At 32.8% G+C, this 12451-nt stretch overlaps 2 protein-coding genes across 2 annotated transcripts; both read left to right on the top strand.

Moving 5' to 3' along the window:
• The first annotated feature begins 846 nt into the window (after nt 1-846).
• On the top strand, nt 847-11608 carry LOC108687021 (retinol dehydrogenase 13-like). Its single transcript, XM_018192599.1, is given in 10 exon segments — nt 847-889; nt 2883-3219; nt 3624-3863; nt 3934-4126; nt 8950-9115; nt 9370-9478; nt 9568-9882; nt 9954-10161; nt 10232-10326; nt 11368-11608. Coding segments are annotated over 9 exon segments (1728 nt in total). The 5' UTR covers nt 847-889; nt 2883-2990; the 3' UTR covers nt 11541-11608.
• On the top strand, nt 11596-12291 carry LOC108686869 (70 kDa peptidyl-prolyl isomerase-like). The gene has a single exon (XM_018192365.1). It carries the CDS (start codon nt 11596-11598, stop codon nt 12289-12291), a length of 696 nt encoding a protein of 231 aa, XP_018047854.1.
• Nucleotides 12292-12451: the final 160 nt, after the last annotated feature.

Here is a 12451-nt window from a genome sequence, read left to right as displayed (position 1 = left end):
GGCGCTGACCTGCCATTGGTGTATGTATGTGTATAACAGCTGTATAGCTGATCGAGTTCGTTGCGTTTTTGGTACGGCTATTCTCGTGCAGGGACCAAGACGATCGGAGGCGTCTTTCGTGAACGGAGGAGGTGGAAGATCATCGCGGGCGGATAAGGCGAGTGAGCGAGCGAAGAAGCGAAGAGGAAAAAGCGTGTTTCCGAAGTGCGAGTGCTATGCCTCACCCACAATCGGCACAGGTGCCATCAAGATCGGTCACCCTGCTTCGACGCTCGCGAGGATTCGAGATGTAGCCCCTCTTCTCCTTCATCACCCGCCTATTCTCGCTGTTTCAGTGCTCCTGCTTCTTTTCTCGCTGAGTCCCGAGGAAAATACATACACACACACACACACACACACACACACACACACACACACTGTCTTTCTCTCTCTATCTCTCTCTTTCGCATTGTCGTCGCAACACCCTGGTCACATCGATGCGTCGTCACGCAACATCGACGGGCTTTCGTGCAACAACGCTCACGAATCTTGACCATCGCGTCGAGTCGTCTATGACTACGTCGCTCTCTTCATCGTCATCGTTAACGTCATCGCTGTCTCTCACAACAAGTGCCTTCTCTCGACTCCTGTCGTTCGGCCGTGCGAGCCTTCCGATCGCAGGGAAGACGGCGTGTATGTTTCACCTGCCCCGGCGGTGAACGCGACGACGATCTTACGATTGCACCTTTGTCGAATCCTGCCTGTGTATTCTGGTAAGTGGTCAACGTGGTGCTGCCGAAGAGACGAATACCTTTATATGATAGTGAGAAGATAAGAGAAAAAAAATGACTTTTATATAAAGGAACAGGTTTCAATTCATTGTGTCTCGAGTGCTACGTTCCGGATTGAAGTGAGTTTTAAATTGACGAGCGATGTATTAGTATTCACGTTAAAAGTTGAATTGCCTGTAATTGCAATAGAAATGTTAGATTGACTGAAAGTTACTATTTTTGTCTTCTAATATCCATTGATATCAATTCAAAAATTAATTTGAATTTTGGTTCAATTTCATCTTTTTCTAATTCTTAGAACAAGATGAAGAGTTAATTGTACCGAGATTAAAATTATAGTTAGAAACGGACATAAAACTGTCCAGTTAATACTAAAAATGATATTTGATCGTTTTTCTCAATCTTTCATGGATTTATGAAAAGACACGATTTAATTCTTACCAATGGACTTTAACACACTTGATCGAATGCTGAAAAACTAGGAGATTATTATTGAAATTTATGATTTATCTCTCAGATAGATAGGGGGGATAAATTTTTGGCAGATAAATTTTTTCTCAGGCCGTCATTTATGAATCGAGAATTAGAATAACGATGAGCGTGTATCTTTAGTCTCAAGACTACATAAGGAGCTATTCATCTACGAAATGGAAAAATTTTTGAGTCAGCACATTTTTTTATAGTAGAATAAAAAACGTGCGTATTATAATCGCGTGACTTGACATTGCACAACGCATCGTTGGCTATCGATTGTTTGCGCCCTAGATACGTGCAATTGTTGCGTGTCGTTGGACGCATGTATTTAAAAAAGTGACAATATTTACGTCGCGTTGAAATCTACGTGGTATTTTTATCGAGCGGAAACGTCATTGAAATTGTATAACCTAATTGAAAATATTGTGAAATTGATAATTATAGTGACACGGCAAAACTACCGAAGATTAGAGTGCAACCAGCATTTTTTTTCTAATTTCGGAATACGGTGTTCTTTGGCGAAATTGTATAGTCTAACCGACGATCTACGTGACAGCAACAAGCTAAATCAGCATTCGCTGATTCGTATACTTTCATCTTACATCTTATGCATAATTTACTGTAATTATTTAAATCGATAGATATTAGCATTATATATACAAGTACCATTAGGGATATTAATAATTTAACGGTATACTTAAGTTAGTCGATTAAAAATTTCATAATTAGAGTTCATTGAACTAGATTCATTAGATCTAATCTAATTTTCCATTATCTATATTCATAGAGGAAAATTCTAAGCTTATTTCAGATATATATTTTCTTTCTTAAATAGACATAAATCCTGAATTCTCTCTCAGAATGAATATCTATCTAAGAAAGAAAATATGAAAAAAAAGGTTTAGAATTTTTTTCTATGAATTTCTACAGATAGAAAATTAATTTAGGTTTAATAAATATAATTATTACTAATAAGATAATAAAAAGTGGCACTGTTAAGTGGAGTTTAAGGCTCAGATAATTTAAGAGTTTAAGGCCTGGTTGCACCAACGTTACTTTGACTTTAAGCGATACTTAAAACTCTCTCTGTCTCATTTTAAAATGAAAAAGAGATAGAAACAGAGAGAGTTTTAAGTCTCATTTAAAATAACTCATATAATATTTTTCGATTATTTTTAATTAAATTTTAATTCTTAAATCTTATATATTATATTTTTAGAAATTATATTAACGAAATTAATTCAGAATTTTATATTTTTTTTATAATAACAGAACAGTAAAAATAACATTGTATTTATAGTATATGGAGCTTGTCATATCTCACTTTAAAGTTGGATTATAAGATCCTTATTTGAAAATAAAAATTTTTGTTGTTAAATTATGAGAATTTAAAAATATCAAAGAAAAAAATTGTGTCTCTCAAGTAAGATACATTTACATTCGTAAAAGAAATTAAAGAACAATAGCCAGATCTATCCTTTAGATGTGTATAGACAAAAGAGAGAAAAAAACGCGTGTGCACATGTATAACTTGGTTTCTATAGCCATTGATAGCCGTCTATAGAACATGAACACTCAGGGGAGAGGGGGAGTTAAGTAAAATATTGATATCTTATGTTTATGGATATTGTTTTACAGAGAGATGAATCAGTTGGTTAAAACAGAGATGCATTGCTGAGAACGGCACGAAAAAACAAAAAAAGATTGTCATTCAAGTGGCGATCGGTACACAATCTAAGAGGCAAAATGTCTCAACTGAACATCAACACTGGGAAGCGAGGGAGAGGAGTTGCAAGTACCTCAGCGTCGTCCGTATCCGCCATGAGCAGCTCCACTGACCTGGCAAGTCTTTTCGAGTGTCCTGTATGTTTCGACTACGTGCTTCCACCTATTCTGCAATGTCAGAGTGGACATTTAGTTTGCACCAATTGCAGACCGAAACTTTCCTGTTGCCCCACATGCAGAGGTCCATTGGGTACGATGTAGTTTTCTTTATTATTGAAATTTAGGGTGATATTTCTTTTGTGCGTTTTTGTCGTACAAACAATTTTTCAAGTCTATTGATTGGTTATGGAATAGAAAGGACCTCTTTGTTCTGTTTATCGTACGACATTTATCATACGACAAAAACACACAAATGAAATAGCATCCTAACGAATATTTGATCAATATATAGTATAAAGATTATGCGATTCGTGGATTTTCTCCATATCCAGATCTATTCTTGGAATGCCAACGTTTCGTGAACTTTGCATTCCACTTCAGATTTGCGAAACATTCCAAGGATGAATCCGGACATGGAGAAAACTTGCGAAATACAATCTTTATGTAGAAAGCAGCCGTGGAAGCCTCAAAAATATTTGATCAATATGTGTACAGGTAACATTCGTAATTTGGCTATGGAAAAGGTGGCTAGTAATGTAATGTTCCCCTGCAAATACTCCACTAGTGGCTGTACAGTTTCGCTGGTACATACAGAGAAGGCAGATCATGAAGATGCATGTGAGTTCCGTCCATACAGCTGTCCTTGCCCAGGTGCGTCTTGTAAATGGCAAGGATCGCTGGAGCAAGTGATGCCGCATCTTATTATGAGCCACAAAAGCATTACAACTTTACAAGGTAATAAATTTATGCTAATTGTATCTTGATTCTAAACTCTAACACAATACTTTTGTGGAATGTTCTCTAGGCGAAGACATTGTTTTTTTGGCAACTGACATCAATCTTCCTGGAGCCGTGGATTGGGTCATGATGCAATCTTGTTTTGGCCACCATTTCATGTTGGTGCTTGAGAAACAGGAGAAATATGATGGACATCAACAATTTTTCGCGATTGTACAATTGATTGGCTCCAGGAAGCAAGCAGAGAACTTCGCTTACAGGTAATTGTGTTATTTATATGAAAGTATATAATATCTAACAAAATTCAAGATTTAATGTTTCCATCTCTTGTATAAACGTTTTTTAATTAAATTATCATGTGCAACAGACTAGAACTAAATGGACATAGAAGACGTCTCACATGGGAAGCAATGCCGCGTTCTATTCATGAGGGTGTGTCCTCTGCAATTTTAAATTCTGACTGCCTTGTATTTGACACCTCAATAGCACAGCTATTTGCTGACAATGGAAACTTAGGAATTAACGTCACGATTTCTATGGCCTGAGGAAAGCCAGAAAAAGCAGTGTAAAAAGAAGACTGGACATATCGAGCAGTCCTTAAGAATGTGCTAGGTGGGTGCAGTAAAGTATTCGAGTGGGACTGCTCGTTATGCATAGAAAATACTTCTTTTTATGTTACCAAATGGATATTAGCAATACAGAGACATAGGGAATGTTGTTTCGAGTATGTTGACGATACGCAGCATTTGGATGCTCAGTATAGGACCGTCGTTGAAAAGCTTTAAAGTATACTTGGATGTGATATTGATATATCACAGAAATAAATGTAATAAACATCTTTTCGATATATCCATGCTGTGACTTTGGAGCTTTGATGCTGAGCACGATATCGTTTTCCGAAGAAAAGAAAGTACCTGATATCCGCGCTATTGTCATATTACTCTTACTCATTTCATCGAACTTTCATTCATATCTCTTTGGGGAGATACATAGTCTAAAAGTTGAAATTTAAATTTAAAGGTGCCTTCATGCTATCAAAATAAATCACGTGATCAAAATTGACGCTTGATATTCGTCAATGTCTCACATGACTTATTTTGATGTTGACATGAAAAAGCATCTTTGGATCCTACTGACATTTTTTTTGTTTGTATTTTAATGTCTTTCTCGACTTAGTACAGCGAATATTACGAAGCAAATTTCAAGTTTGCTATGAATATTGTCTGTGCTATGAATGTAACTAGTGTACTTTATTTTCCGTCTACTTTTATATTATTATTTTTATTTATAAAAATTTACTTTCGATTTTCTAAAATATGTTATACTTTCGTCCTTCGTATATTTTATCTTATTAAAGGATCTGTATGTATGTATTTTGTATATAACGCGATAAATCCGACTTTTGTAATTAGCATGGACGGAACTGTTTTGTTATTTCGCATTATATAATGACACGATATCGTGCTTTTTGCGATTTTTACGCAAATAGCAGTGAAAGACAGATCAGTTTTTCACGATCTAGTCTGAATGTCGAAGCAAGATACTAATATTTTTACAACAGTTGTATTAACATTAGATGCGTTCTGAAATGTACTAATAACACTGAATAATTATGGCACGCTTGAATTATAGATTTGTCAGAGCTGTCAGTACATTTTGGGATGTACTCACGATATGGAGCAATGTTCAATTGCAGCAAAGTTCCTGTAAGCAAGAGGGAAAAGAAAATGAATTTAAAATGACTGAAGCAATGGTACATTAAAATATAAAAGGAACATTTTATACAATTTAAGTTTTAATGTACTTTGCAGTATTCTCTTTTTCTTTTGCAAATATTAACGTCACATGTCACTTACTCTTAAATAAAACTTATTTTATCAATATCGATGCAGAAGAAAAGAAATTATATATCACGTTCAATATCTATCAAATTCTTTTAACAAATTTCTTTTTTTTATAAATAAATCATATTTTATACAGAGTGCTATTATACAATGGATAACTCATTCTCATAATAAGATATAAAACTATAAAGATTTTCTTTATTTTTGTGATTTATGCTTCTCAAAATTAATATTCTTCTTTTATATTGTTATTTCATATAATATTGTATAAATTTTAAAACGTAATGAGGTATTTAGCAAAAACAGCATTAAACCGAATTGTAGAAAAAAGTCAATAATTTTAACGAACAACAGAAGGAAGATATGGAGAATATTGTTTTCTTTGGAGAAACAATTTAGACTGAAATGTAATTATATGAGATGAGAGTAGACTAAGTTGTAATGATTAATTATATATTTTTCATAGATTGTGAAAACTTGTACAAATTTTACTTTCGCCAAGTAATTCACATGTATTGTTGAAATAGCCTTATTGAAGGCTACTGACAAAGTTGGATTAATATCACTACATTCTATATCACCAGCAATTAGTTGCGAATTATTCATTGGTTTAATGCCCTGTAACGCAATTGTGAAAGAGAGAAGATTTCACGAGGTATAGACGACGGAAGCACTGTTACTGTAAATAAGAAAACTTATTATGTGATATAATTAGTATTAGTAATGTACATCACGACATGCCGATATTCACGATGTTGGAAATAACTCGAGGGAACCAAGTACACGGTGTGCGCGCACATCATAAAATGATTTTGTGTATATTACCTTGCAATGGATTATATTTATACACGTCTGTCAGGCGAATATTTAATTTTAACTCACGTTGAGAAATGAGCGTTCTTGGCGGTTATAAAAAAATAAGAACAGAAGAAAAAACGAGATCAAGCCTCTGAATATTAACGTTGATTGTTACATCCCATATCGAGACTATAGAGAATATCTTCCCGGACTGTTAGCGTGAAGCGTAACTCGACAAATTCCGGTCGAGATTGCGAAAACCAGTGAACTCGTATTGAGATCACGATGCGATTGGTACAAGAATTTTGTACGGAATCATCGTGCGATATAGGGAAGAATTTTAGATGTACATGCTAAATTTTTATCTCTGCAAACACGGCATTGGGCGGGGACCTAATAATTTATATTTCGAGGAAACGCATCACGTTGTTAAGTACTTTGTATATACGATATAAGATAAACAATGTAGCGTAATCCTTGTCCTTTAATCAAGTAGTAATTTATTCTGTAGCATTCGCGATGGCTCCGGCGATTGCCGTTTCATTGAATACGATTATAGGAAAAAGAAAATTTTTACGTTTTGATTCTCCTGATGAGTATATCTATTGTTTTGCTTTTATCGCAGAGAATGATTGTGTAACATGATAATCTCAAAAAGATATAAAAAAAAGACGAGAAAATTGATTCGTTACGTTATAAGAAATGAATGAGAAATAAATGGGTTGATGAAAATATGTAAAACATCGAAGGCTTTAGCAACTTGCTGTCACATAATAACGTCGAATGAATCTCATCGTTATTTTGTTTCTGCATGAAATTAAAAGCGTCTTAGATCTATGTTACAGTATAGACTTCCCTTTTTATTTGAAATACATTGAAATTACCGGAATGCTGGGAATCGTTGATTTTTAACGGAACTTGGTTCACGAGATCTGCTGTTTCAGTTGCGAGAGGTGAAGAATGTAATTGTGCATACATTTGGCATATACCCAACATATCCCGGATAAATCGAACGAACGAGAACGAAAGATTTCCTTGTTTTTGACGACACAATTTGCGAAATCACGAACGAATCGTTGTGTCGATTCGGCGAGTCTACAACAGATTCTACTACAAGATGTCTAGTGGAAGAAGTCGGCGGTACTCGTGTATTCGCAAAATAGTATAATTGTCGAGAGAATAGCTTTATTTAAATATAATGTATATACTTATATATGCATTTATAGAATCTACAAAATGTTCAAGCCATGTATAAAAAGCATGAATAAATTTTTTTTTATAAATACTTTCCTATCATCCTACCGTTTTCTTATTTTGTATTTTAATCTTCAAAACTGCTTTTTTATCATATATTTTTTGTCACAAATGTATATATAAAAGCTTATAACTAAACAATTTAGAGAATTAATAGGATTCATTAACTTGTTATAATATTTCAAATTATTATGATTTTATTTTGTAATCATTAATTTCATTCACATCTAGAAATTTGAATTATTGCAGATAATAAAGAAGATTAAATAATTTTAGCAACATGCGATAATTTTAATTGAATGAACGAATAAAACTAATGAAATAGAGAATAAATATCACAAATATTAAGAATGGCTTGTAGGATCAATATTTTATGGAAAATATAATTATTATTCCAATACATTTTATAATCATTTATAAGTCAAATTTTATATAATTTCATATACAAGTAAATCGTTTTTCCTAATGAACTTTCAATACATTATTAGATAGCCTCGATACGGACTAAAAGATTAATTAATCAGATTAAATATTAATAAGAGATTAATTAATTAATCAGATGAAATGATAATTAGTTATTGTCTCATACCTTCATTGAGCTTAAAAATTTATTTTATTTATTTAGATTTTTTTCGCCTTGTATTGATATATGCTTCATGCACGTGCTTATTTGAGCGAACCGAAGCAAGCTAAACATGTGACGCGTTGTATGGCGCCGCATGCAATGCGGAGTTTGGTTATGTTCTTTCTCGAATTTGCACGAATCTAATTTTTTTTTTATTTTCATCCACGACTTGATCAGTAAAAATGAACTGGAAAATCCCAAAATCGCTTGTTTACACTTCCATGGTGGCGACTACCGCCGGCGTGGCGTATCTGACGAAGTATAGTATTGCTGGAAAGTTACCTTAAGATTTTACACTATAAATCAATCATTTATTTCCTTTATGTTTGCTTTTTATTTTAATATTTTCAGTATCTGTAAATATTTATGCTGTAAAAATATAAACAAAATTATTCATATAGCTATAATTTTTAATATACATAATCTTGCCATTCATACATATAATGTTGAGACAGTTTTTGTTAAGACAGTTTTTTTGTTGATTGTTAGGATAACTAAGACAGTTTTTGATTTTTTCGTTGCTTTTGTGACATAAAGAGTAAAAGTGATGTCAAATTTGTAGGGATTATATAGGAGGTCCGAAATATGAAGGAAAAGAAGATCTAGTTGATAAAATAATCATTGTGACAGGAGCCAATTCTGGTATTGGAAGGGAGACAGTCCTAGAATTAGCCAAACGCAATGCAAGAATTATTATGGCATGCAGAGACATGGAAAAATGTGAAAGGGTAATTATATTGTTAGTATTTACTCAATTTATAAATTATGAAATTGAATAGACATTATATATTGTAATATTATAAAAATCGATTATTTAACTTCTTTTATATGCTTTTATATTCATTTAAAATAACTATATTGTTCAGAGCAATATTTATAATTTGTTCTTATTTCAAGACCGTTTTGTATTTAAGACAATCCTAAATATAAGATTTGACTATATATCCATCCTATATCTTTTTATTATATTTTATTCTTGTAGGAACGCCGAAATATTGTACTCGAAACGAAGAACAAATACATTTATTGTAGGAAGTGTGATTTAGCATCACAAGAAAGTATTAGAAAATTTGTTACACAATTTAAAAAAGGTGATTGATATTTAAAAGTATACAGTTAGAAATTTTTTGTTTTTATTCAAATATCTTATTTTTATTCAAATATCTTATTTTGTTTATAGAGAACGATAAACTTCACGTACTTATTAATAATGCTGGTGTGATGAGATGTCCAAAGAGTCACACTAAAGAAGGCATCGAGATGCAGCTTGGAGTCAATCATATGGGACATTTCTTACTCACAAACTTGCTTCTGGACGTCCTGAAAGTATCTGCGCCATCCAGAATTGTAAATCTAACCAGTGCTGCTCATCGAACAGGCCAAATAAATATGCAGGATTTTAATTGGGAAAATGATTATGACGCTGGTAGAGCATACAGTCAAAGTAAATTAGCTATAATACTTTTCACTCAGGAATTGGCGAGCAGATTGAAAGGTAAGTTAATATAATTATATAATTCTCATTATAATTTTCACAGTGATTACCGATGTACACTTATTTTTCAGGAACCAATGTTACTGTGAACGCTGTCCATCCCGGTATAGTTGATACGAACATAACGCGGCACATGTTTGTATACAACAATTTCTTTACGCGAATACTCCTGAAGCCATTTGTTTGGCCATTTATTAAAGCACCTTGGCATGGAGCTCAATCTGTTTTGTACGCAGCATTAGATCCTAGTCTTACAAATGTTTCCGGATGTTATTTAGAGTAAGCATCATCGAAAATTTAAAAAAATGTTAAATGTCGCAAATATATAATATCAATGTTATATTTACAGTAATTGCGAATCTAAGGAAGTATCAGAGGAAGCAAAGAACGATAATCTGGCAAAATGGTTATGGAAAGTCAGTGAAAAGTGGACAAAATTAAATGTTATATAAATATATACTAGAAATATGCAGCTGCTGATTACTAACTAATTTGTTTTAAAATATATAATATTAGTCTTTAGTAATTACATGTTTCTAAAATTCCTTCCATTTAGAAAATTCGTTTAATTTACATTAACGATATAAAATAAAATAAGATGTTTTATAGAAATTTTTCACGCAATTCGAAATCCATACAAGAAATTTTTACTTTTGTACTTTTATTGAAATTCCAGAGAATGGAAAGTTACTTTTTAAAAGCAACTTTGGTGACTAAATTAAACATTATCATTATTTAAAAAAATAATAATTTGTTATTTTTTCATTATTTCTTTAAGAATTCACTATTCCCGACTCACAATTAATGAATGGAGCACAGATTAATTCGTATAACATTTTTCAGTGTTCTCTTGCTACGATTTTATCAACAGTTTCAAAAAAAGGATGTAGCATTGTGGCCACGTAGTACCTAAATTGAAAATGGATTCATCGATGGCGCTAATGTATGGATTTCAACGGTGTCATGAAAAATGCCGGCACAAAAAAAAACTGGTGATGGAATCATGGCATGGCGTTTTTTTTGGTTGCATTAATGCGTGTTTCCATGATAGAAACATGCGTGTTTCCATGCTGATATGATAGGCAAACTTGGGCGAATTCATTCGATGTACCATGTTTCTGACATTTCCCTGACTACGGCGCAGTGTACGAAGTGGGATTTTGCTACACTGTTTTAAAAGGATGGTGTAGAATCAGTCACCAGTGTGACATTTAAAATTTGAAAATAAAAGTTAACCAGGAATAGAATTTAGCGCAATGATGAAGTATACAGAATGGTATTGCAGTATAGTGTAGCGCTTACACGCAACTGGTGGACTATATCCAGTGCATTCCAAAGGAATAGTCAAGTTTCTCCCTGCCTGTGATTAGTCTAAAATAAATGAATTTAAGAAGTGTTTGTTCAAACAAATAAGTTGAACAATTTGCATGTTAAATTTACACCCTAATATGATATTAATATCTCTAATATCTCTGATTAATAATTTCATGTTACAGCATTGATCATTGATGTATCATCACGATGTCACATTTATGGAAATCAGCAGACAAAAGCATTCAAAAGAAAGTGCTAAAGTCGGATGTTTTTACAAAGAAGCCAACGGAATGCTCCACATGCACTATTATTGTAGAGAACATAAACATTACTGGAATGTCTGAAACGGATTTGAAAGAGAAATATCATACTAATATTCTTGATGGAGAGTCTGAAAAAATGATAGTTATAGGAGAAGCTAGCTCAGAAATTGATGAAAAAATCGAGAGAGTAATTTGTATGATGAATATCAATGAGAGGAGTCTTGTTACCATTGCCATGCCTTTAAAACAATCAGATGAATCTGTAGATAATAATGAATCTGTAATAGTTAAGTTTGAGATCACATTGGTTCTTTGTAAACGCCATAAACCAGTTTGGGACTGGAGCGCAGAAGAAAAATATCAAGTAGCTTTGAGATATAAAGAAAAAAGTACTGAGTTATTCAAGGAATCCCGAATCATAGATGCATTCCGCAGATTCAGCAAAGCTTGCAAGCTTCTCATAACATTGGAGCCGATAGCTGACTTAAAATTAGATAAGCAGTTGGAATATAATATTAATAATTTAAGACTTGCGTTATATAATAACATGGCTATATGTCAACTGAAGCGAAAGAACTATCAACATGTTGTTACGCTATGTACAAAGGTGTTGTACAAAGATGAGAATAATGTTAAGGCCTTGTATAGAAGAGGAGTAGCATATGGTAATATGGGAGACAACGAAAAAGCTACAACAGATTTAAAGGCAGTACTTACTTTAGAATCTACTAATCACTCGGCGAAAGAACAATTTGATGTGTTCAACACTAAATTGCAAGAATCACTTCAGAGAAATAAAGATATGATGAAGAGAATGTTTAAAACTTACTAGAATATTTTTTTAATGTTTTGTAATTGTACATACGAATTTATTTCTCTAAGAAATAAAATATATTTATTTTATAAACAGGAAAATGAGATTTTTATTTATTTTTGTGATAACTTATGTTCGATTATTTTAATATTACTATCACCATTGTCATCACATAATT

The sequence above is a fragment of the Atta colombica genome, unplaced genomic scaffold, assembly GCF_001594045.1.
Source record: "Atta colombica isolate Treedump-2 unplaced genomic scaffold, Acol1.0 scaffold198, whole genome shotgun sequence".
Lineage (NCBI taxonomy): Eukaryota > Metazoa > Arthropoda > Insecta > Hymenoptera > Formicidae > Atta > Atta colombica.
The sequence above is the reverse complement of the archived record's forward strand: the minus strand, read 5'-3'. Positions and strand labels throughout refer to the sequence as shown.